At 53.2% G+C, this 23980-nt stretch overlaps 2 protein-coding genes across 24 annotated transcripts in view; one reads left to right on the plus strand and one right to left on the minus strand.

The window, feature by feature from the left end:
• Window positions 1-15956, plus strand: part of MAPT (microtubule associated protein tau) — a 91879-nt gene extending 75923 nt beyond the window's left edge. For 14 of the 20 annotated variants that reach the window (XM_074320370.1, XM_074320377.1, XM_019732961.2 and 11 more), the window contains 4 exons: window positions 6787-6879; window positions 10309-10390; window positions 12109-12221; window positions 15475-15956. In XM_074320370.1, the coding sequence (XP_074176471.1) occupies window positions 6787-6879; window positions 10309-10390; window positions 12109-12221; window positions 15475-15690 (504 nt within the window). In that variant the 3' untranslated portion in view covers window positions 15691-15956. The remainder of the gene's footprint in view (window positions 1-6786; window positions 6880-10308; window positions 10391-12108; window positions 12222-15474) is intronic. The other 6 variants (XM_019732962.2, XM_019732965.2, XM_019732968.2 and 3 more) reach the window with 2 other exon arrangements.
• A 5031-nt stretch (window positions 15957-20987) lies between these two features.
• Window positions 20988-23980, minus strand: part of KANSL1 (KAT8 regulatory NSL complex subunit 1) — a 158342-nt gene continuing 155349 nt past the window's right edge. For 3 of the 4 annotated variants that reach the window (XM_074320695.1, XM_074320694.1, XM_019732940.2), the window contains 2 exons: window positions 23076-23328; window positions 20988-22770 (listed from right to left, as the gene is read on the minus strand). In XM_074320695.1, the coding sequence (XP_074176796.1) occupies window positions 22543-22770; window positions 23076-23328 (481 nt within the window). In that variant the 3' untranslated portion in view covers window positions 20988-22542. The remainder of the gene's footprint in view (window positions 22771-23075; window positions 23329-23980) is intronic. The other variant, XM_074320696.1, reaches the window with a different exon arrangement.

The following is a 23980-nucleotide window of genomic DNA, read 5'->3' on the forward strand; positions in this document are numbered from 1 at the left end:
CTGTTTTCACAGCAGTGTGACCGTTTGCTCTTGGTTTGAAAAATGAAAAGCAAAACCCCACACGGCCAGTTCTGCATCGTTGAGAAGATTGTGACCAGTGTACCCATGACGACTCATTAGAGGGAAACTAGCCATCAGCAACTGCCAGCCTGTGGCTCTGTCACACACCAGCAAAAACCCAGTGTCCTCCCGCCAGCCCAGAGTTCATCTGAGGTTGGCTTGGAAGATCTGGGCACCGTTTGGCCCAGTTCTTGCACCTCTGCTGAGAGCAGCAGTGACAGGGCTGAGTGGGGGTGGGGACTCCCTTTCAGGGTTGGAACCCACCCCTGGCACCCAGGGCTGCCCTCCCCCGAGCTGTGCGGGGAGAACAGTCTGGGGTCCAGGGACAGTGACTTGATGCTCAGAGTGGGAACGGGGGAAGGTGCCCAGGTCACCAGCTCACCACGCTGGGCACAGACATATGTCCTCATCTGCTGAAGGGTTCAAGGAGAAAGGATGACTTTTCTTGGAACTTATTGGGGAGGAGGCGTGGGAAAGTGGCCAAGAGAGGAATAACAGCCTCCCCTTAAATTCCCTGGCAAACCTAGAAAATTGTCTGAACCAAAGAACATCTCAGCCGTTACAACAAAGATCAACATGTCAACCTCCTGGAAAATGGAAAAGGAAAGGAAAAAAGAAGGTACTTGGGATTCATGGAGAAGACCTTTAAAATGATCTGCTAAACTTCCTCGTGCCACCTCCGTCTGTACTGGGCTGACGGTTCCGCGAGGTGACATTGAGATCTTTGGGTCCCTGTGGCCTCACGCAGCGCCCACGTACAGTAAGCGCTCAATCAGTGTTTGTTCGGCCACAGAAGGGGCAGTGCTCTGTGCGAAGAATAACTCCGCTCCCTGAAGAAGGAAGAGCAGAAGGCCGTTCCTGCTTGTAAACCTGCAGACTGAAAACCACAGCCGGTCAATAGAAATTATTGGGTGGGGGGAAAATGTAAAGCATCAGTTTTCTACTGTGGACCTTTCTCTGTTTCCATGACTTGCTACAGTGAACGTGTGTGGTTTGAAGAGTGCAAAACAAAATTATTTTTGTGTCCCTGTGGCCTCGCACTAGACCCCAGATATAGTAAGTGCTGGAAGAGCACAGTGGGAAACTGCGTCCTAGAGATTTTCAGAGCAAAAGCAAAATGAAGCGAAAACTGGGGAAGCCAGTGGAGTGTGGGTTTAGGCCGGAGCTTTGTTCATTCACAAGAGGTAAGGAGAATTAGCAACTGATAGAGAGGGAGGTCCCGCTGGGTTGGCTGTGAACTAGCTGGGCATTTTCCTGGACAGGACAGGACGTTATCCTCTCGCAAGGATGGAGAAGAAAGAGGGTGTTGGAAGGCACCACCAGCTGAGCACCTCAGGCTCAGGTTTCAGTGGTCACGGGAGGCCGCCTGAACTGAAGAAGAGGGCAGGTGAGGGTCAGATGAGGTTAAGGCAACAGCAGCCTCAGCAGCGCCTCCGTGTGGTCAGTGGGGAGTAGAGAAGGAAGCACCGGGGGCCTGGTGCCATCCAGGGTCAGAGACAGAGGGCGCTCACGTGGGGCCACCGCTGCCTGCTCAGGAGAACTGGGGATCCCTGTGGCTGCCAAGGGCGAGAAGGGATGTGCCGGCTCATGGCCAGAAAAAGGCACAGGAGCCCGAGGTCGGGGTGGTCTGTGTGGCTCTGAGCAGATGGAGCTAAAGCCACTTCCTCTGAGCCACGGGGTGCGAGGACCCCAGGCTGGACAGGACCTAGATGCCCAGGAAGAACAGAAACCTACCCCGAAACCTACCAGAGCTGCTGGGCTGCAATATTCGATATGGCCACAAGATGGCGATAGATCACTAAGCGTCTGTGGCCACAGGAACTAAAGTATTCTTTTCTATTTTTTTTAACTTTTATTTGTTGTAAGTGTGTTTTTCCAGGACCCATCAGGTCCAAGTCAAGTAGTTGTTTCAATCTAGTTGTGGAGGGCGCAGCTCACAGTGGCCCATGTGGGGATCGAACCCGTAACCTTGTTGTTAAGAGCACCGCGCTCTAACCAACTGAGCTAACCGGCCACCCCGAACTGAAGTATTCTTAAATTCATTATATTTATTGACAAAGTCCCAGTTCTCATTTTAAAAAGCTCACATGAAGAACATTTACGTGGAGTAAATAAAGTGAATTTGTCCCTGGGATAGTTTGCCTGTCCTGGACTCTGGTGAACCTGGGCTGAGGTGTCAGGCCCTGTGGTGAGTGGAGGGCAAAGCCAGCTGGGTCCCTCCTCCAGGACAGCCCTGTAACTTCGAGACCCCCTGGGCATCCCTGCCTGTACCCAGCTTCTGTGTTTCTGAAAAGGCTTGTGTAAATCAAATCATTGTGAAGAAGCTTGGAGCGGTCAGTGTTTAAAGGAATAATGTAAATAATTCTACAGGGACTCCTGTGTTTTGTTTTTGTTTGTTTTGAATCTCTTCTGTGTCTGGTTGACTTAACAGGACCTAGATACATAACTTCTCCTGTGTCAGTTCTCAGGCTGTCACCTTGGGCTTTCCTACCGGAGCGTCCCAGCTCCCAATCCTGAGCAGGGGGCCTCTTGCCCCGAGTGAGGTGAAGCTGGACCTCTTGTAGACAGATCTTGCCAGGGACAGCCCACGGACCCTGGGCCAGCTGGGGGCACCTGGGGGGAGGGCTGGGCCGTCTGGAGCATCTTGAGAGATATGAGCCCAAAGAGAACCAGATTAAGGCCTAATAAGGGTTTGGGACTGTTTTGGATCCTCCAGGATACAGATTAAACCAAAGTGGACCCACCCCACCCCCACCCCCGCATCTCCTCTAGGACCAAACCCTGACCGCAGGAATTTCTCCCCTGAGTAGGAATCCCCAGATCAAAATTTGGAGCATCCAAAACATTATTCTCGCCCATGATGGGTATTTTCAGTGTCTGTTCAGAGCTGAGGCTCAGTATCATACATGTTATGCTAGATGAGTAATTAAGTGTCAGGATTCCAATTTCATAATGCCAACCATTAGGCTTTTTTCTCCTTTCTGTAAATCTAATGTTCTGCAAAGGGTGTTGGCTAAATTTGACCATTAGCAGTAATTCAGGTCTGCTTGGTAAATATCCTGTGTCTACTGACAAATCCCATAGAGTCTTGTTACTTTTTTAGTGGGATTTGAACAAGAAAAAGCCACATGGAAAAAAACCCAACCATTTCTATGTATGCTGCAGATCTTGTTATTGCTTAATGTCTCTTCCTTGAAAAACTGGTAAGTTTTCTTTGTCAGATAAGGCGAGTTATGTAATTCATCATGTTTCCCTTTTTGCCTTGGCTTCCAGGAAGCTCAGAGTTAAATGTAATGATCAGTCTTGTCATTGTCAGTGCTGATGACTTCCCATTCTTTTACCATTACCCTTTAAATTTCCTTGTTTTATTGTGTGTGTGTGTGTGTGTGTGTGTGTGTGTGTATACACGTATGTGTCTGTGTTTTCTAATTCTAAACTACTCTTTGTGAAAGCAGGCAAGTTGGCTTCTAGGCCTTATCCCGTGGAAAATTATGGATAAAAAATGGTCACCAAAGAAGGAATTCATGTGGGAACTCCTTAAAATCTGAGGGTGGCACGAATTGATTCAAAGACATTAAACAGAGGGTGACAGCAATTCCTTAAGAAGCTGTGAGAGAGCGCATTCGTCCGCCTATCCCCATCTGAAGCCTGGGCTGAGGCACTCGGCACTGTCATGGTGTCTCCTTGCTGGCAGGGGAAACCTTCAGTGTTCTCCAAGGGAGAGTGTTATTTTTATTTGCTTTATGAGACAACAGCCTTGAGGACAGCTCAGGCAAAACTTAGTTGTCACGTACGTAGCCGTGGTCACAGGAACACCCTCACCTAGAGCCCTGTGTGGGTTCTGCCACTGAGTCACCGAACCTCTCAGGGCCTCCAGTGGACTCCTCATCAGTCAACTAAGGCAGTGGCAGGTGAGAAAGGTGATGTGGAATTAGATAGTTATCCAACCTCTGAAGGAGGTGGCTTTTACATTTTAAAAAACCAAAGGAGATATTACAAAGAATTTGAGTCTATAAAAATGTAAGCATTTTTATGGTAGGAAGAAACACACCTACCAGCCTAAAGGGGGCAAAGGAACAATTTTAGTAACAATCAAAGAAATGCAGAATGAGCCAACAGTGCAGTCCCATTTATTTTAGTCAAAGAAATAAGCGAAACAATTTTTTAAGTGCCCAATATTGGCAGCAATATGGTGAAATTGACGTTCTGAACAGTGTTCGCAGGGTAAGTTTATTCAGCCCTCTTAGAAAACCATTTGCAGAGTTGTGTTGAGTGTTTTTTTCAGAGTATTTATAACTTTGACCCAGAAATTCTACTTCTGTGACTCTATGCTATGAAAATCATCCATAATGTGGAAAAAACTCCGTGGAGAAAGGTGATCAGGGTGAGGCTGTTGCTATTGTTTAAAATGGAATCAATATGTGATGTCTGATAGCACAGTTATCACAAAATGGAATATGACATGTTATTTAAAATAACGCTTCTGATGACTGCAGAACAAGGTGAATGCTTAGAGTATGTTGCTCGATAAAGCAAGATATAAAATTGTGTGGACAAAATAATTACTACCATTTCTATGTATATGATGGTAGTTTATTTTTATGTATATGAGACTTCCAAGGAATACAATGAAATGCAATAGTGGTTGCGTTTGGGTGGCAAGAAAACTATTTTGTTGTTGCTTTGTTTAACCTGTTTTCCAAAATCATGATGGTATATTGCTTTTTTTTTTTTTTACCCCTTTCTTCCGCCTCCCTCCCCCGACTCCGGTTCAAGCCGTTGTTTCTCAGTCTAGTTGTGTAGGGCACAGCTCCCCGGCCCATGCGGTATTATGAGCCTTGCGCTCCCCCGGCTGAGGGGGTCGGTCGCCAGGTGTTTGTCGGCTGCTCACAGCGGCTAACGGCAGCTCTTGCTGGCTGCCGGCCGCTCACACTGGCTGCTGGCCACTCACGTTGGCCACCGGCCACTCATGGCAGCGCACAGTAGCCCACGCCGACCTCGGGCTGCTCATGGCAGCCCAGCTCCAGGGAGAGCTGTTGTTCACAATCTTAGCTGTAGAGGGCGCAGCTCACTGGCCCATGTGGGAATCGACCAGCGACCTCGGCGTTAGCAGTACCGCGTTCCAACCACCTGAGCCACCAGGCCGGCCCCATATATTGCTTTTCTTATGAAAAACAATACATAGCTTTTTATTTTAAGGGAACATAAAAGGAAATAAAGAGGTGGGTGAGACACGTACTTCCCAGGTTTTTGGGTTGAGACCAGCAAACTTAAGGAAAAAGAGCTGGGGATGGGGTCCAAGAAAAGATTGCTATCTTTTTTTTTCCCCCAGAGTAAGGACATCTAAAAATAATAAGTATTATCTATTATTAATGTGATTTAATAATTAATAATTTAATAAAAGAAAGGCCATTTTAACACCAAAAAGTTGGATACACCAATTTTGCTATCATGTCCTCATTTCCTCATTTTGCTGAGGACCTGTGGACCCCTTGAGGGCCAGCTCTAGCACTTGGGTCAGAGTTTGGGACCCTTCTCCCTAGATGAGCCAGGTCAGGGCAGCAACCCTGAGTCACGGCCATCCTAACAGACCTTGGGCCTCTGGGGCAGCAGCCCCCACCCAGCCGCTGAGGTCTTGGTACCATTTCCCTAAGAGAGCAATGCCGGTTCTTAATTGGGAACTCCAGTTGGCAGTTATTTCTATCTGTGATTAATAGAAACTAAGGCACACTGTTTCCAGACACGGAGTTCCTGTGGGGGAGACACGTGGTGATGAAGATGTCATCATTGCCCTAGGAGACAAACTGAAGAGTTTTTCAACTCTTCTTCTCTGTGCCGTGATTGTCTGTGTATTTCAGTTTTTAGACAAATTGGGTCAAAGTCATTCCCCACTCAGACGTTGATATTCCCCTACCTCCTCGCTGGTACCTGGAGAAAGAGGAGCCTCACAGAACTACAGTGGGGTCACTGCAGTCTGGGCCACACCTGCCCAGGAAAGCTGAGGGGAGACCACCTGGGACCGTTTGCCCAGTTCCCTGTCAGCACCTGGCGGGGTTGTGCACAAGGGTGAGCCGGTGGCTGGAAGGGCGGCGCTTGCCCTGCCTTCCAGGAGACACAGCCTTCTCCCAGAGGGAGTCTGGACTGTCTGCTCCAGAAAGCCGTCCGTGTTCTCCCCAGAACATCAGTGACCCTCCAACCCAGGGGTGCAGCCAAACGAAGCACAGAGACACGATTCTAACTCTAGGTCAGAGGTGGGGTCTGGGAGTTTTTAAGAAATGCCTGCAGGTGATCTAGTGCCTGACAGGCAGGTTTGAGAACAGCCGCAGGAAGGTCTGGGTGAATGTCCTGAGGACCCTGGGAGGTGTGTGGAGGACAGAGGTGGGACTTTGTATGTTCATTTAACATCATTGAGCCCATTTTCCTCCATCCCAACCTGGTACCTCAGCTCTGGTTCATGGGCCTCAGAGGCGGTGCCTTAGACCCTCCCTGACGCAACCCTTTTGTAAAGTGGAGAATTGCCTCTTGATGGATCTGTCGTGTAAACCCCATGGTGTAAAGTGGCGTCTTGCCTCAGAGCACGCACAATTCTGGAATGCTTTCCTGGGGAGCTCGCTGGGGCCGTGCGATCCTGCCCTCCCGCCCGCAGGCCGACGCCGCCTCTCCCCACCGTGAAGTCAGCGGATCTGGCTGTGGTGTGTCACTCATCCTTTTTTCTGGCTGTCAAAGGTGCAGATAATTAATAAGAAGCTGGATCTTAGCAACGTCCAGTCCAAGTGTGGCTCAAAGGATAATATCAGACACGTGCCAGGAGGCGGCAGTGTGAGTACCTTCACACGTTCCCTGCACCGTACTGCGATTCTGGATCTGGTTTTTAGGAAGTGGCATGAGTATATCGTTGCGAGACATTGCATAGAATAAACCATTCCCCGGCTCAGGGTCTGTCTGTGTCCCCAAGAAATGCAGCCCAGGCTCCCCACACCTGTCCCCACTGTTCTAGGAGGGGTGCCCTGCACCTAAGGGTCTCCGGCCTACACGGGCAGCGTAGGGCAGATGACTGAGCCTCTGGCTGGCCTGAAACGGGAGGTGGGGTCCACTCACGGCCCACCACGGGCTCCCCAGAGCCCCACAGCCCGTATGAGGTTGGGCTGAAGATGGCAGCTCCTGAGACGGGGCTGTCACCTCTTCCCCCATTACCCGGGCAGGTTCACTTTGAGTGGCTCCTCTGTGGACAGCTGGTCCGTTTGCTCTTGACAAGCAGACACAAAGGTCTTACTGTCCTACCTCAGAGCAACAATGTCCAGTCTCTGCTCGCGTTTGTCTTCTGCATTGCGAGGGGCAAGCCGATTCCTAAGCCTTTCCGCTTATGTTGAAAACCATCTCCACCTCCTGGCAGAGACTCAGAGACAGGAGAGCCCGACAGAAACGCACCAGGGGACCCGCTTGCAGCCAAGCGTTGACACGGAGATGCTGCTTTGGGCTCTTTGAAATTTGGCTTCTCCCTAATGTCCCAGGAACCCTGCATCCCTGTGCATGTGTCCCTGAGATTTGGGGCTGGCATCCCCCCTGCTCCCCTCCTGGGTTGGTCAGCACTGCTGTCCTCCTCCCCTCCCGGGTGACCCTTGCTCACCCCAGTGGGTGCAAACTCGTCATCCTGAGGCCCCCTTCTCTCAGCCCTCTCCCGACTGCCCCGCCTAACACATTGGGGAGCAGGAGTTTCAAGATCCCTTGAGGTCCCCGCTGGGGACGGGGTGGTTCCTGAGGGCAGGCATCTCACTCCTGGCTGGCAGCCCAGGGGGGTGGTGGTGGCCCCCAGGAAGCTCTTCCTCCAGAAAATGCCGGGCACGTCATCTGTGTCCCGCCCGAGGGTTTATTCTCGCAATGTGCTGCCGCCTCTGACCTGGGTGTGGGGCACTCACCCCGGCTGCTGCATGGCGCTTCATTAACTTAATGCTTCCTCACCAGTGTCTGCTGTGTCTCCTCTGGCCCCAGTCCCTGCTCCCTTGTCCCACTGACTGCCACTACTGCCACCTACTCTGTGCCGAGAGAAGGGAAGAGAAGGTGTGGGGACCGCCCCACCCCACGCCAGCTCATGGTCACTGTTTTAGCTTTGACTCCTGGTTTTGTGGCTTCACTGCAGACTGGGCTCCAGCCAGAGGAGGAGGGCATGTGGTTTCCCGTGTGTCTCGTTGGCTGGTGGGAGGTAGGGCTGGTGAGGCCGAGGCCCTGGGGTCCAGTGGGTTGCAGACGGCAGACAGCTCCTTCAGGAGGAGGCTGGGAAGAGAGAGTACACTCCCACTGCCGATGGCAGTTACAGGACATCACGGGACTTCCTTGGGCACCTCCTGTTTGTCCAGCCTGTGGGCTGTGACCTGGCAAAGAGCCACAAGCTGTTCCTGGCCGGGCCTGAGCAACGTGGCCATGGCCGCAGCCTGTTTACAGTAGGGGCCTTTGCACAGAGCTCTCCTCCTGGTGAAAGGTGGCGGGGGCTCCAAGCCCCTGCACAGGCGTAGCCTCAGGTGTGTTGGGGGCCCTGGACCCCGGACTGGGCTCCGCCCCCTGGCTTGCCCACCCCTCCCCAGCCTGCAGGTGACTTCCCAGCAGCAGGACTTGCTCCTCTCCCTCACCTCAGGACCCTCCTGGCCCCCCTCCTGGGCCTGCTGTCCTCCCGGCTCCCTTTCCAGCTTCGGCTCTCACCCTCACCACTCCTTTCCCCTCTGTGCCATGCCAGGTTCCGCCTCCTACACAGCCCCGCCCTCTCACAAGCTGCCTCATCCAGGCCCAAGGAAAGAAAAGGACGCCCTGGTCACACCGGTTACTTCCCTTTCCCTCCTGCTGAGACAAGTTCCCAGAGCCCCTTGCCCCGTCTCCTCAGTGCCCCAGCCCAGAGCACAGCTCTCTCCCAGACCCAGTCCCAGAAGGTCTCTAAGAACTGTTCATTCTGCACCCACACCCACCCACCCTCGTGGGTGCAGGCTTCCCACCCTCCCTCCCGCAGGCACACACGGCACATGTCCATCTGTCAGCCTGTCAACTCTCTATCAATTAACGGCACACGCCAACATAATTCTGATTAACTGAAGTAATTTGGATTGTTCCGGATGATTTAGACCTAAGGAGAAACCTCGCCTTTTTCTCTCGTGTCCTTGTTAAGCCCATTCTGAGATGAGGCCATCTCTCTCCAGGGCAGGGAGCAGAAGCCAGTGGTGATTGGGCTCCTCAGGTGACCTCACCCAGGGAACTGCTGGGAAGTGTCCCTCAGTGCCCATCCGGGGACGCCCTGACAGCCATGGCTTTGTAAGACTTCCTCCGGGAGACTCATCTGCCAATGGGGAGTTCCGTGGGCACTGCCCCTCGGGGAAGCTGGTTCTTGTGCTGAGATCAGTGGGTGGCACCGGGGCCGTCATTGCCCTCCAGAGGGTGGGCAGTGTGGTCGGGCCACATGGTGGCCCCTTGTGCCCAGCCTGAGCCCTGGAGCCTGAGGCCTCCCTTGTGTGTGTGTCCGGTCTGCTCGCTGAGGCACTAACCTTGTGGGGTTTGCTGGGCCGCCTGTCCTCTGTGGGTGTTGCTTTGCTCCTTTCAGTAAAGAACTGAAATGTCCAGGACACTCAGATGCCAACTGTCTCTTACCTCCGAGTTGCCACACTGTTCGCTGACCATATCATTGCTCTCGCTGTGGTGGTGCTGGGGTTTCTGGAAGCTTCTCCTGGGAGAAGGCCACCTCTCCACCCCACACCGCCCTCTCCTCTTTAAGGCCCCGCAGAAACGGCTCTCGCTTTTCCAACAAGAGTTTCCAAATGCTGCACAAACAGATCATATCGATCCCTTCTTCCTGTGTCGTCACTAAATGTGATCTGTCAATTTCATGTCAGGAAAAAGAGAGTGACTTTTTCACGTGTGTTTGCTAAACAAATGGCATGGGCTCTGCACAGTGACAAAGATTCCTGTTTGCCCTGAGCGTCCTTGTCCTGTGGGATGGAAGGCTCTCCAGTCCTACAGCGATTTTGTGAAGACCCAGCGCCCTGGGGGCAGGGTTGGCAGAATTCCAACGCATTTTTCCACCATGAGGGTGTGTGCCTCGTGGCAAACAGGAAACACTGTCCAAGCGGGCTGGGCTTACACAGCTGCTTTTCATTGTTACACCCATAATAAAATAATCCTATTTTATTCTCTTTGTCCATCCCCCTTTCTCTCTCTCTCTCTCTCTCTGTCTCTCTCTCTCTCTCTCTCTCTCTCTTCTCTTACCTCCAGGTGCAAATAGTCTATAAACCAGTGGACCTGAGCAAGGTGACCTCCAAGTGTGGCTCCTTAGGCAACATCCATCACAAGCCAGGTAGCCCTGACTGGTGGGGACGTGTTAGGCAGCCCTGGGGCTGGGACAGGGCTGGGTGGGCCTCTCCTGAGTGGCTGGGAAGACGGGTGGGACGCATCATCAAGAAGAGTGTTGAGGGTGGAATTTGCCTCGTCCTGGGAGGTGTGGCTGCCCTGTCACACTTCTGAGCAGGGCCCGCTGGCAGGAACACGGTGAAGAGGGAGGGTAGGTCGTGGTCCTAAACCCTCACCTGTGGTTCTCCAAGCAGGCTGCACACGGGGCGTCTGGAGCCCAGGAGGGTACCCTCTGGCCCCTGAAGGCTGGCTGTGTGGTTGTCCCAGCTTGGTCCCTAGCCAACATGGGGACACTTAACCAACTGCATCAGCTACAACACGGAGCCCTGGCCACTGCCATGCCCTGCTGTGACTGAACAGAAAATACAATCGGTGCCCTTTCCCCTCCCCCTCCCCACCACGTAGAAATCAGGCCTGTCGTCCTTCATGACGATGGATGTGTCCGAGCCCTGTGATGTCAGCATGGGTGCCACTGACCGCATGTGGCTGTTGAACACCTGAAACGTGGCTCATGCTACTGAGGAGCTGAACTAATTTTATTTAATTAAGATGTCAGCGGCCACATGTGTGGCTGGTGGCCGGCCACCATATTGGACAGCACAAATCTAGGTTCCGGTTCCCGTCTGGGAGTCCAGAGCAGGGACGCCTGGCTCAGTCAGGCCCTTAGGGCAGATCTGGACCAGAACCATTACCGTGGGAGGAGAAGGCCGTCAGAAGCATCGCCCAGAATGCATCTCATTATTGTCTGGCTCCCTTGGACATTTTGTGGGAGTTTAGTCCCTCCCAGGGAAACTGTCCCTCAACTGTTGTCACTATCCTCCCACACTATGAGCAGCTTTCTTGGGTGGCTTTATCCGTCCCCAGAAAGGAATGTACAGTTGACCCTTGAACAACTTGGGGGTTAAAGGTGCCCGCCCCCCACTCCCCGCCCCACGCAGTCGAAAATCCACATAGAATTTTTGACTCCCTTAAAACTTAACTGCTAATCACCTATTGTTTACTGGAAACCTTACCAATAACACACACAGTGGATTAACACATATTTGATATGGTATATGTATGATCTACTGTATTCTTACAATAAAGTGAACTAGAGAAAAGAAAATGTTATTAAGAAACTCACAAGGAATAAATATACTATTTATTGGGGAAAACATCCACATACAAGAAGACTCACGCAGGTCAAACCCTTGTTCAAGGGCCAGCTGCCATAAGTGTCTTCCTCGGGCCACGTCTCTCTCCCAGGCATGGCCAGGGCACCGAGTGTCTGAGGAGAGAGGAAGTGTCAGGACCCTTCCTTAGTTAGGGTGCATTTTGACCGTTGGTTTAATTCTGAGGTCATAGAGTGTTGTCGCTACAGGATGTTGACAAAAAAAACTTACTTCTTGGAAGCCAACCAATTTAGAGTGTAGACTCATTTCTCCCCAGCTGAGCTGCCATTTACCTTTGCATTATCTAAGGAGGAAGAGTCTTCTGGGTAAATATTTGATGCACATCTGATTCCAGAAATGGAGCAAACTGTTGCCTAGCCCTCTGGAAGGACTGGCTGGGGCCCACCCCGTTCTCAGTAAGGAGAGCCGTACCCCCTCTCCAAGGTGGGCGTCCACTCGGAGTGCTGCGTGGCCCTCACCCCAGGCGCCACACTCTGTGTGCCTTGTGTTCCAGGAGGTGGCCAGGTGGAAGTGAAATCTGAGAAGCTGGACTTCAAGGACAGAGTCCAGTCAAAGATCGGCTCCCTGGATAATATCACCCACGTCCCTGGTGGAGGGAATAAAAAGGTAAGGGGGCGGGGCAGGGAGGGGCTGCCTTTGGGTGTGGCTGTTAATTGAATGGGTGGGCAAGGCTGGGCCTGTTTTCTGGATGGGCCGCCACTGGCAGGCACTGTGGAGCTCGGCCACGGCAGTCGCCGGGAGCTGTAGTAAGTTTGGTGCCTGGGCCCCACCCTGGAGAGTCTGACTTAATTGATCTCAGGTGCAGTCTGGGCACCTGGAGATTTTTTTCCCCCCCTTTCTTTCCACCTCCCCCCCACACTCCGGTTCAAGCCGTTGTTTCCCAGTCTAGTCCAGTTGTGTAGGACACAGCTCCCTGGCCCATGCTGGTGTTATGAGCCTTGCGCTCCCCCCGGCTGAGGGGGTCGCCGATTGTTGGTGGGCCGCTCATAGCAGCTCACAGCAGCTCTCGCCGGCTGCCACACCTGGAGGTTTTAAAACCCCCAGGTGATTGTTTGGTGGAGTCAAAGGTGAGAGCCTCTGTCCGAGGCCTCGTGGTTGGCAAGCATCCACAAAAGGGAATAGCCACCCCCAAAGCCAGCCCCAGTGCACCGAGAACCAGGCATGGGAACCTGACCTGATTTTCTAAGTGGGTCGCTAGGCAGTTAGAGCAAAACAATAATGTTGAAATACAGATTTTAGCAAATCCTCCACCTGTCTGTCATGGAAGTGTCCACAGAGGCTGCTGGACAAAGGACCTCGGCATTCCCGGCAGTGTCTAGAGTCTCTGGGTCTCGCTGTGGGTGTCCTGTGAGCATGGGGGCCAGGGGCCACCAGGGTGTGTGTGACCCAGAGCAAGCTCCCTCTGGGCCCATCACAGGATGTGGTCCCGTGGCTGTACTTTTCTCGTCTGCATAAATGCAGCCCAAGCGGCCCCTGGGGTTTCCCACCCACACCTGCCCTCAAGTTCTGAAATGGCTCACTTTCCAGTCTCCCAGCAGCTGATTGAGGAGTGGCGGGAGGAAGAGGAATGTCCCAGAACGGGACAGAATCTGAGACCCAACCTGGGGGAAGAAAGGACACCACCCAAGGTGGCCCAGCTGGTTGGAAGTGGCAGCAGGGCCATCTTTCCATCACACCACACTTGGTGGCAGCCTGGAGTCCCCGTGGCAAATTGCCAGGCCTCCCCCATCTGCTCCTCCGGCAGGCGGTCGGATTCGAACAGACACACCCCATCCTGCATGTGGGTGAAAGCCCAACCTGACTGTGGTTTTGGAGAAGCATTTGCTGGGATGGTCTTAAAGCAGAGGTGGCATACAGAGCCCCCCCCTCCCCCAAAGGCCGAGAGGAGGACAGGTACTGGCCCCTGGATGGCCTTTCCCTGTCTGGCCCCCCGCAGCACTCCTCTGGTCTCCCCGATTCCAAGGCGGACCTCAAGTGGCTGTTTCCCATCATGCTTCCGCATCCCTGGCTTCCCAAGGTGCGGGGAACACATCTCCTTGCCTGTGTCCGGTGACAGAGGCTCCAGGAGGCGGCGTGTCTCCGGGGCGGTGGGGCAGAGCTGCAGGAGTCCAGCTGCTCTGCTTGCCTCCCTCACCCACTGCACCTGGGCTTTGCTGAGGGAAGGTCTCTGCCTCTTTCTCTGGAAGCTTCTATGTCCTAAGAAAAGCTCTGGGCTTGACTCTGCTTGGAGTGTGACCTGGGCAAGATCAGCAAACATTTTCAACCTCTTTCTCTTTTAGCAAAATGGATAGAAACCTCCACATCTTAGGGTGGTGGTGAGACCCAGACAAGATGTGTAATGGGAGGTTCCTGGAACTTGGGGGTTGTCTGAGAACAGGAGTCACGTCCGTGTCTGCACTTCTGTTTTAACTCACATCTGGTGGCTCTGCCCAGCCCACCGCCCAGAAGACACAACCCTCATCCCAGACGATCCCCGGGTACCCAAGCCCCCATTTCCTCCTGTGATGAGCGAAATTGCTAACAAGCAGTGGAGCACAGGACCCCGCTGCCTGAGTTCCTTTCAGTTTGGGGATTTGGGGACATTCCCAGGACCCTGTCACTTTTTTCTTAAGAACAAATCTTTTAAAAAAAGCATTCACATAAACGTCCTTATCAAAGCTTACGTCAAAAGGCCTTTCAAATACAGTAGCATGGAAGGTGCTTTGTCAAAGCAGTGACCCAAAATGAACAGCATAAGTGTAAATGGGGGCCTGGTTTTTCTCTGCACCCACATGCAGGCCCACAGCAGCCGCGGCTCTTTACCTGGGGTCCACGGCCTCCTAAGATTGTATGCGAACAAGGTGATGTGTGTAGCAGTGCAAGCATGCACGTGTACACATTGTTCTTTAAAGAAGTCTTAGGACCCCACAACGGATTCCTGTGCCCCCCCACTTCAGGGCTCATCCGGAGACAATTATTTTGTAGCATTTGCAGCTCTGGCTAATGCTTTCTGCGCTTCCCAGGTATCCCTTGCAGGTCCCAGCCCTGGGGCTCCTGGCTGTGTCATGATTTCTCTCCTGTAAAAAGGGCTTCATTGCACCATGTTTTCTAGCACACCTACCAGTGCTGCCCGCTGTTGCTGCCACCTCTAAACTCGTCAGTCGCTGGCAAAGGGAGGCATGTGTGAGGCTCATGGCTGGGCAGCAGTGGCTCTGGGGACGTCCCTTAATCTCCAGCTTCTCCTTCCACACTCATTTACAGCTGGGCAGTATCTGCCAAAATAAAATGTGCGTGCCTTTTGACCGACTAGCAGTTCTTCTAGGATGCACTTACATGTGTGTGAAGTGATATGCGTACAGGGTTATTCAAGGTTGTTCATACCCAGTGTCGTTTGTGATGGCAAAAGACTGGAACAGCCTAAATATCCATCCTTAGGAGAGTTGATCAATTTTGTTACGTCTGCTGTGGTGGAATACCGTGCAGCCATCAACAAGCATGAGGAAACTCGGTACAGATAATGGAAGGTATTAGGTCTAAAAGCCCAGTACAAAGCTGGTGGACGTTGCATGTATACATGTATACACACACACGCATAGTTTTTTATATGCTCACACCTACCCATGTCTGTGTGTGTAGCATATCCCTATAAGGGTACACAAAGCTACAGTGGTCACGGCCTCTGGGGAGAGGAACAGGGCGGCGTGGAGGCAGGTGATGGAAGAACCCGCATGAGTATTCGCTGTTAGAAAATAATAAAAAACCATGGTCACCGCCGTTGCATCAGCTCCCGCCCACCCCAGGCTGGGGGGGGGGGGTTGGCGGGGCTGCACCCCTTCCCTCTGGCTCTTCCACTCACCATCCCTCCCTTCCTCTCTCGCAGATCGAAACCCACAAGCTGACCTTCCGTGAGAATGCCAAAGCCAAGACGGACCACGGGGCGGAGATCGTGTACAAGTCGCCTGTGGTGTCCGGGGACACGTCTCCAAGGCACCTCAGCAACGTGTCCTCCACGGGGAGCATTGACATGGTGGACTCGTCCCAGCTCGCCACACTAGCCGACGAAGTGTCCGCCTCCCTGGCCAAGCAGGGTTTGTGATCAGGCCCCCGGGATGGTCAGTAATCGTGGAGAGAAGAGAGTGAGAGAGTGTGGGAAAAAAAAGAATAATGACCTGACCCTTCGCCCTCTGCCCTCCCCCAGCTGCTCCTCACAGGTCGGTTAATCGGTTAATCACTTAACCTGCTTTTGTCGCTCGGCTCTGGCTCGGGACTTCAAAATCAGTGACGGGAAAAAGAGCAAATTTCATCTTTCCAAATCGATGGGTGGGGTAGGAATAATAAAATGTTTTTCAAAACACTTGAAAAGATGGCCACCCCCAACATTTCCTTGGGCAGTTACTTTTGATTCTTTTTTTTCCCCCTCTGAGTAGAGGAGGGAGAGGGAGAGGCTCTGAAAGGTGCTTCTGGGGAATTTCAAGGGACTTGGGGTGCCCCTCCTCTGGCCCCATCCTAGGGGTGTCACAGAGGCAGCGGCAGCAACAAAGGATTTGCAACTTGGTGCGTTGGTGGAGCCACAGGCACATTGAACCTTGTGTGAGTGGGAAGGGGTGGGGGTGGGGAGAGACGGGAGAGGCTGAGGCGGGTTGGGCAGGGGGAGAGAGGGAGAGCGGAGAGGGAGGTGTGGAGGAGACGCTGCTCCCTGCCTGGATGGGCAAACAGCCTCCACCGTGCGCGCAGCACACGGACCAAGTGGCCTCCTGTTCTTGGTGGCCCACGATCTGCTGCGGGTCAGTGTGCCCCCCTGGAGGGCAGCCTGTGGGAGAAGGGCTCTGGTCCCTCCACCCTGAAGGCGCAGTGGGCGGGAGGAGAAGGTTGCTTGGTGGCAGGGTGGCACCCGGTGGGTTACTTCCTCAGAGAAGACTGACCTTCACGTCCTGCATACTGGCCTTTCTCCCCACCCTCAGAGGTGGGGGCCCCTGAGCTGAGGGGCTCCCCTCCGCCCCATGGAAACCCTGTTTTCTTGAGTTCTGAAGGTTGGAACTGCAGCCACGATTTTGGCCACCTCACAGACCTGGGACTTTAGGGCTAAACCAGTTCTCTTGTAAGGACTTGTGCCTCTTGGGGGACACCGCCTGTTCCCAAGCCTGGGCCCCTGGCATCTCCAGTGTGTGGGGGGGTCTGGTGGGGAGGGGGCCTGAGCGTCTCGTCCCGCCCACGGCCACCTGTCTGCCCCCCCCCCACGCCTGTGTGTCTGCTGTGCCCCATCACTGCCTGTCCCCTCATTACGTCAGTGTCCCGAGTACCCAGCCTCACCAACCCCCTTCTCAGTAATGGACATTGTTGGGATGGGGGAGGCACCTACTGTAAACTAAGGGGTGCAATCAAGGGATGGCCACATCCGGGCACAAGGTGGGACCTGTCTCGAAGTTACATTCATCCAACTGGCATGTCCCTCGCCATGAGCCTGACGCCCCTACCTTACTCAGCCCCGGCCCCCCACCTCCCGTCACAGATGTGAAGCAGGGTGGGGCTCGGCAATGACCCTGGATGTGGACTTGGGGGGCCTCGTCCTCTCGGAAGGCCTGCTCCCCTTCCTGTGTGGAGCTGGCACCGGGACGGGCAGCCTCTCAGGACAGGGCGACATTCCTCCTGTCCCCCACTCGTGCCCCGCTTGTGACTGCCAGCCTCTCAGAGAGCTCAGCCGCTGCTCAACCTGGTGCCGCTAACCAGCCCTCCACACGCCCCAAAGGGAAACATGCCCCTCGGAAATGGTTCTTCCCCCGTCCCAGCTGAAGCAATGCTGTCTGTCCTGGAGCAGCTGAACATATACATAGATGTCACCTTTCCTTCCCCGTCTGCACCCTGTCACGTTGTAGTCGGATTTGTCTGTTTATGCTTGGATTCACCAGAGTGACTATGATAGTGAAAAGAAAAAAAAAAGGACGCATGTATCTTAAAATGCTTGTAAAGAGGTTTCTAACCCACTCTCCTGAGGGTCCTGAATGTCTCCTACTCCCCACACTGGGACTGGGCCCGGGGGGCCAGTGTGGCTCCTGCCTGATGGGGCCTCCCAATCTCTGAAGGGCGTTCTTCAGCATCAGGGACCCGACAGGGAGCAGATTCTGACATCTGAACCCTCGGCTGCGAAGGCCTGAAGCACAGGACCAGAACGGACGCTGTGGGGGCCCCCCACCCCCCAGGGCCTCCCTTTGTCTTGTGGCTGGCCTGGTTTGCAGCACGAAGATGGCCCTCTCTGGTCACAGCCCAGAGAAGCCCCACATCAGCCCTAAAAGAGGGTCTTCCAAAGCCCTGCGTCAGGAGAGAGATGAAGCCAGAGCTGGCTGGGGGAAGGTCTGCGGCCCAGCCCTTCGCCTGGGTCCCTCCAAGCTCTCCCTCTGGAAGGGCCCCCACAGCCACAGCAGGGCTTGGGATAAACTGCCTGCCCTGGAACAGGGCCCCAGCTGCCTGACAGGAAGGGTGACAAGTCAGGAGACACCATTCCTAGAGGCCTGGCCAGAGCCCTTGCTGACCTGGCACAAGTCCCACCTGCTGCCATGGGGAAAGGGAAGTTGCCTTTGTAGAAAATTGCCGTTTAAAGCAACTCAGCAACCTCGGGCCCAGTTCTGCCACTTCCGGTTTAGGTAGTTTAAAACAATGCTGGGGGCGGTGGTAGGAGTCGGGGCGCCCCTCTAGGCCTGGAGGCTTCATTTGCAGTCAGAGCTTTCTATGCAAGGAATCATCTAGGCCCAGAACTTTCCACTCTGAGGCTCCCACTGTCCCCTGAGTCCCTGCGGTTCTTAGAAGGGTTCTGAGAAAGAAAAAGGAAGTGTGGTTTAAAGACTTAACAGCTGTTAGTGATGTGGCTTCTCATTCCTGCCACTAAAATTGGCTGCATTTCTTCTCGCATCTCTTCTGGCTTCCTCTTCCTGCAGGTCTTGTGCTCTGTTCTTCAATTCCGTATTCTGAGGGCCTTCACCGGAGGCCGAGGACTCTCCCTTGTACGGTGTGGGTGGGCTACTGGGGTCAGCGTCAAGATCATGGTGTAGGGGGGTCAGGTCAGTGATGGCAGGGAGATTGCAAGGGGATGCTGGCTTGTGACCCTGACTGAGGACAATCTCCCAAGGACTGGGCACTCGCCCGTCCCCATTTCCCCACCTCCAGAGTCAAGTGTCCCTGGGGTGGGCGACATAGGGTGTGCTGTATGCCTGGTTCCCTCAAGCTCTCTATCAATAGTTTCATTTAAATTGACTTCAATGGTGAGACTGTATCCTGTTTGCGATTGCTTGTGCTGTGGGGGGAGGGGGGAGGAACCTGTAAGATAATGACCATGGGCCAGGGGAAGTCTTGGAGTGCAGCAGTTCAACTGCTTTGTAACCCTTTTCTTCATTTCATCCACGTGGGCTAGAGGTCCTTGGCCCCAAGGACCCTTTTCAGTGACACGATTCCCAAGTGCAGCAGGCTGCCAGCTCCTTCCCATCGCCTTCCCGGCCACGTGCAGTGAGGATTGAGGAATCTGGACATAGAGTTGCTCTGGCTTCTTCCTGGGTCCCAAGCCCACAATCATGCCTCCCAAAGACCCTGGCATCCTTTTCTCTAAGCCGTGGGCATTTCTGTATCCTTTCCCACCAGCTCCAGACACGCAGCCTGTATCTAGCAGCTGCCAAGATCTCTGCCTTCACCTGCATTTATCTTTGTCCCCCAAGTAAAGCCAAGAGGTGGGGATGAGGGCAGAGGTGGAGATCAGCGTGTCCCACATACAGACCCGTGGCTTCATGAGACTTCTGGTTGCTCTTCAGTGTTGAAAAGGGTTACCCTGGGCACTGACCCAGTCTCACCTCCTAATGGACTTAGCCCGTGAATTTGCAGTGTTGGGCAGGACGGTTTCTGGCACTTGCAAATCCCGTGATTTCTTCAGTAATTTTGAGGGTGGGGGGGGAGGGACATGAAACCATATTAGCTTAGCTTCCTGTCTGTGAATGTTCATATGGTGTATTGTGTGTTTTAACAAAAGATTTACACTGACTGTTGCTGTAAAAGTGAATTTGGAAATAAAGTTATTACTGATTAAGTAAGGTCTCCGTGCATGGATTTAAGACAAGAAAACGACACAGGACGTATGATTTGCAAGTCCTTTCCCAGCCTTGGAGAACTTAGAACAGGGAATGGCAATATTGTTAAAACCTGGACATCACAATTTACCTGCTCTCTGGGGCAGTGAAGGTTAAAGAAGTTCTCACTTTTCATCTTCAGTTGTCTCACTGTGGTGGTGGCAGCACACCATCCTGGTCCAACTCAAAGGGCAATCAATCCCTTGTGGCTGAGCTCAGAGTCTGTAAGACCTGGACCAGTGTGTTCAAACCTGGGAAGGTAGGGGTTGGCGGGGATGGGGGAGGGAATCTTTGTCCCTGGAAATTAGCCTAGAGGCCTGGAGCTGAAGCAGAACACACCGCTGATTAGCAGAAGGAAGGAATGAATGGTTTAGATTCCTTCCAGGCTTAGAGCTGCTTCCCTCTCCTTTGGAGCCTTATTCCAGATTGGGGAATGCACCTGCTAAATCAAGACCGGGATACCAGGTAGCCCCTAGCCCTGCCACAAAGGGAAATAACGAAAACAGGAACCCATCATATCACTGTTCCTTAGTAATCAGGTCAAGGCTATTAACACTGAACCCTTGGGTTTTTCACACAGTTGCCAACTATTTCTTTTTCGGGTTTTCCTGGTGTGCTCCAGCCACTGCAGACAGCTTAAGTAGAGATCTAAACTGCATATAGGAGCAGCAACAGTGCACTCCGAGAAATGCCTCCTCACAACTCCTGGCTTTCACAGCCAGGACAGGCAGCCTCATTGGCTGTTTAAACTTGACTGCTATGAAAAGAAAGTAAAGAACCAGGCCGCCCACTTACTCATCTGGTACAAAGAAAATCCAGCACTTAGCCTCCTCCTCAGGTCCCATCACCTCAGGAAGCAGGTGAGGAGCTGCTCGGGCTCCCTGCACAGTCTACCTCACTGGCCCTCAACCCCAGAAAGGTCTGTGGTGAAGTGACGGGAAATCTCCACTGAAAAGCAATTTAGGCTCGACATCCAACGTCACTGCTGGTGGCCTCACTAGACAAAGGAACATAGAGAAGCAACGGGTCGGTTACTTACATCCAAGCAGAAGGGAGATGGTCTCGGCAGACCCCTCTCCTCCTGGCACCTTTACCTCCCCACCGGTGAAAACCACCACACCCTCCCTCCGCTGACCATCAGATGACCTTGCCAGGTGCCCAGGAGACAGAATGGAGACTCCCAAGGTTCAAAGCAAGTCAGATGACACCAGAGAGCCGCTCCAGCAGGGCCATTTCCTAAGCCGCCACCTCCCATGTCCAACTGTCAACAAAGTCCTGGCACACAACATTCTGTAACTTTTTTTTTATTTTTTTCAATTTTTCCTTCCTTTTTTTTAAGCACTAGTCTGTGCTTTGCGAACAGAATCAAGACATTAACAAAGATCAGCTTCTCTGAAGAAAAGCATTTCTATAGAACAAGGACAGCTACATGTTTCGCTGCCAATACACAGCTCAAAGCAGGAAAAGAAAATATTTACAAAATACAAGGTGTTTTTTTTCCGTTTTTGTTTTTTTTTTTTTACAACGCTAAAAGGGTTATTCAGAATTTTCAACCTTATAAATAGAAGAAGCACTTTATGCATAGGGATATGGTGCATTATTGTTTTTTAAAGAAACAATGACAAACCTTTTAACTTGCAAACAGAATCAAAAAAATCACTAATGTTGAAAATTGTGAAAAAACCCCAACCATTAAGCAGTTTGTCTACTATTTTTATACGATTACAAAATGGCAAAAAGAAAGAAAGAAAAGTCCTTATTGCCCCCTTTTTGGTAATGTGATCATAGGTGAGACAGGCACAAGGTTAACCAAGGGGGTGACCACGGGGAGTGATGGAACCACAGCCAGGACCAGACAATGTTCCACAGGCAAGGAGCTGGGAAGAGGAAGGGGCTGACACTGACAGGAACTGGACTGGAGGAAACAGAACTACCTGAAGGAGATGGCTGCTCATTTCCCAGACCCCCTAGTTTGCAAAGGGCTGGGAATAGAGAATAGATAGTCCTAACCCTACCTTTACGGACCAGGCTAGGTGGTGAAATAGTCCGAGTGCAAGTACTGCAGGGTGCGTGTGTGTGTATGTGGTGTGCATGGGGGCGGGGGGAGGGGGGGGCAGATGAGAGAGCACGAAGGGGCAGGATGGGGACCTGAGCAGCCGCAGCCAGAATACTGCAGTTAAGGAGCCAAACAGACGACCAAATGCAGAGGAAACCCAAAACAGGGCTCCAAGATTTGGGTGACAAGGGGAAGCCACTCTGTCAGCTGCGAGCTCAGGGCGAACAGCTGGCAGTTATGGCTGAGAGACTGACTGGTGGGGATGCTCCCGCCCAGGTGAGCCAGGGACCCATGTGGGCGGGCCGGAGCTGAGCCAGCCCCAGATGGGAGGGGAGAGGGGTGGGGGTAAGAGACACTGCTCTCCCCCCCCCCCCCCGACCCCCACCTATGGTGGCAACACTGTGCTGGAGCTGTCCATCCCTCTGGCGCCTGTTCGTCCACCCGGCCCACAGCTGTGAGGGAGGGGGTGACCATCAAACATCGCTACGTCCAGTGATTCCACAGTGCAGAGGGCGTGCCAGGACCAGGCCCGCAGGGTCTTATCCTGAACTTCTGTTTGCCAACTGGAGGAAGTGCTCAGGTGTGTGACAATAAAACATGGAAATCAAAACCAAAACAAAAATCAAAACAAGAAAGAAAAAAAAAAAACCGAAGGAGAATCTAAATTCCTTAAATTCACTAAAAACTGTGAAAATTTCCGGCATATGATGTTTGAATATCAAACGCAGAGATTTCTGAAGCTTTAATGCCAATAGTTAGTGAGTCTGTTTAGATTCGTGTATCCCGCTCATCTGTGAGCTGGACGCTGAGCTGTGACTGCTGCCGCCAGATGCCGACTCTTGAGGGAGACCACGGGGGGCGAAGCGGGCGCTGTGTCTGTGTCCCGGCCCGTCTTGCTGCCTGAGGTGCGTCGAGTGCAGCGGGCTGCCCGCTCCTGCGCATCCAGTTGGTCCTCACACTCTGCCTGGGGACTGTACGCCAAGGGGAAGGTTCGTCGCTCCCACGGCTGGACAGACTGGGGGCAGACAAGTTGCCTGGTGAGCACCTAGGCCCGGTCTGCCTCCTGCCCCGAGGCCCTCCCCAAAATGTGAGGACGGGAGTCCAGGCCCTCTCTAGAGTTCCTGGGGTGGCTTGGGACGACCCCACAGAGCGGGCACCCTTTGAACAATGGCCAGCTCCATGGTACCTTCAGAAGGTCAATTTCAATGCAGCGTCTTGTCCCCTTCCAACGGGAGATGAAGACCCATCTGCAGCCGACGCCATCCCTTCCCAATTCCACCCCTCCCCCCCGCCAACCTCACACCAAGGCAGTACCCTCACCTGTTCATCCAGCCCCAGCTCCGGTGTGGAACAACGGGTGTCTTCACTGGCCAGGTGGCGCAGAGGGTCCCGTGCCACAGGGGTGAGGGGGGCCGAGTGCAGCTCCGGGCTAATGGGGCTCCTAGGGGACTGGCCGTGGGAAAACTCCGACAACGAGTGGCTACTGCTGACATCAGGAGAGGCAGGCTGGGGGGTGGAGGGGTTGGCACTGCCCAGCTGCGGGGTTGTCCGGCCGTCTGATGACCTGTAAGACCTGTACACCAAGGAGTGAGAAGCTGAGTGCCTGAGTGACAGGGGGTTCTCGTACTAGTATTTAATTTTGGGGGGTTGGGGAGGAGACATGAGGACCAGCATCCCAACCAGAGGAGCTGAGGCAGGCTCCCACCGAGTGCTTTCCTGGAAACCACAGCTCCCCTCACTCCCTCTCACTGCCATGTAAGGGGCAGCCACAGAATGTGACATCTGAGAACTGTGTATGCCCCTCATCCCAAGAGAAAGCCAGTGCTGAACAGTCCTGCTTGGTGCCCAGTGAATTCATAGAGGAAGGGAAATCAGTTCCGACTTTGAAAATTGTAGTCAAAGAAAAAAAGCAAAACCGAGAGTCTAACTCTTCCTACTTGAGACTCCTGAGGGCTTCTGTTACTGTTAACGATAATGGAGGCGGGTGAAACAGTTCTTTCCAGCAGCACCACAAAACCACACTCCACTGTCCAAGGAAGGGTACCTAGTGCTGAGGCCTCCGAATGTCAGAGCCCACTCTTGGGGCCCTGAGATCACTAGTGTTAGCACTGGGCAGACCCACTCTGCGGCGCCCTGCACCTGACCGCTTATACCCGCCTTAGGCCCAGCAAACACCAAGGACTCTGCGCTCCCAGCCACGGCCAGTGTGTGGAGCCACTGAGAGG

This window comes from Rhinolophus sinicus, linkage group LG15 (genome assembly GCF_036562045.2).
Source record: "Rhinolophus sinicus isolate RSC01 linkage group LG15, ASM3656204v1, whole genome shotgun sequence".
Lineage (NCBI taxonomy): Eukaryota > Metazoa > Chordata > Mammalia > Chiroptera > Rhinolophidae > Rhinolophus > Rhinolophus sinicus.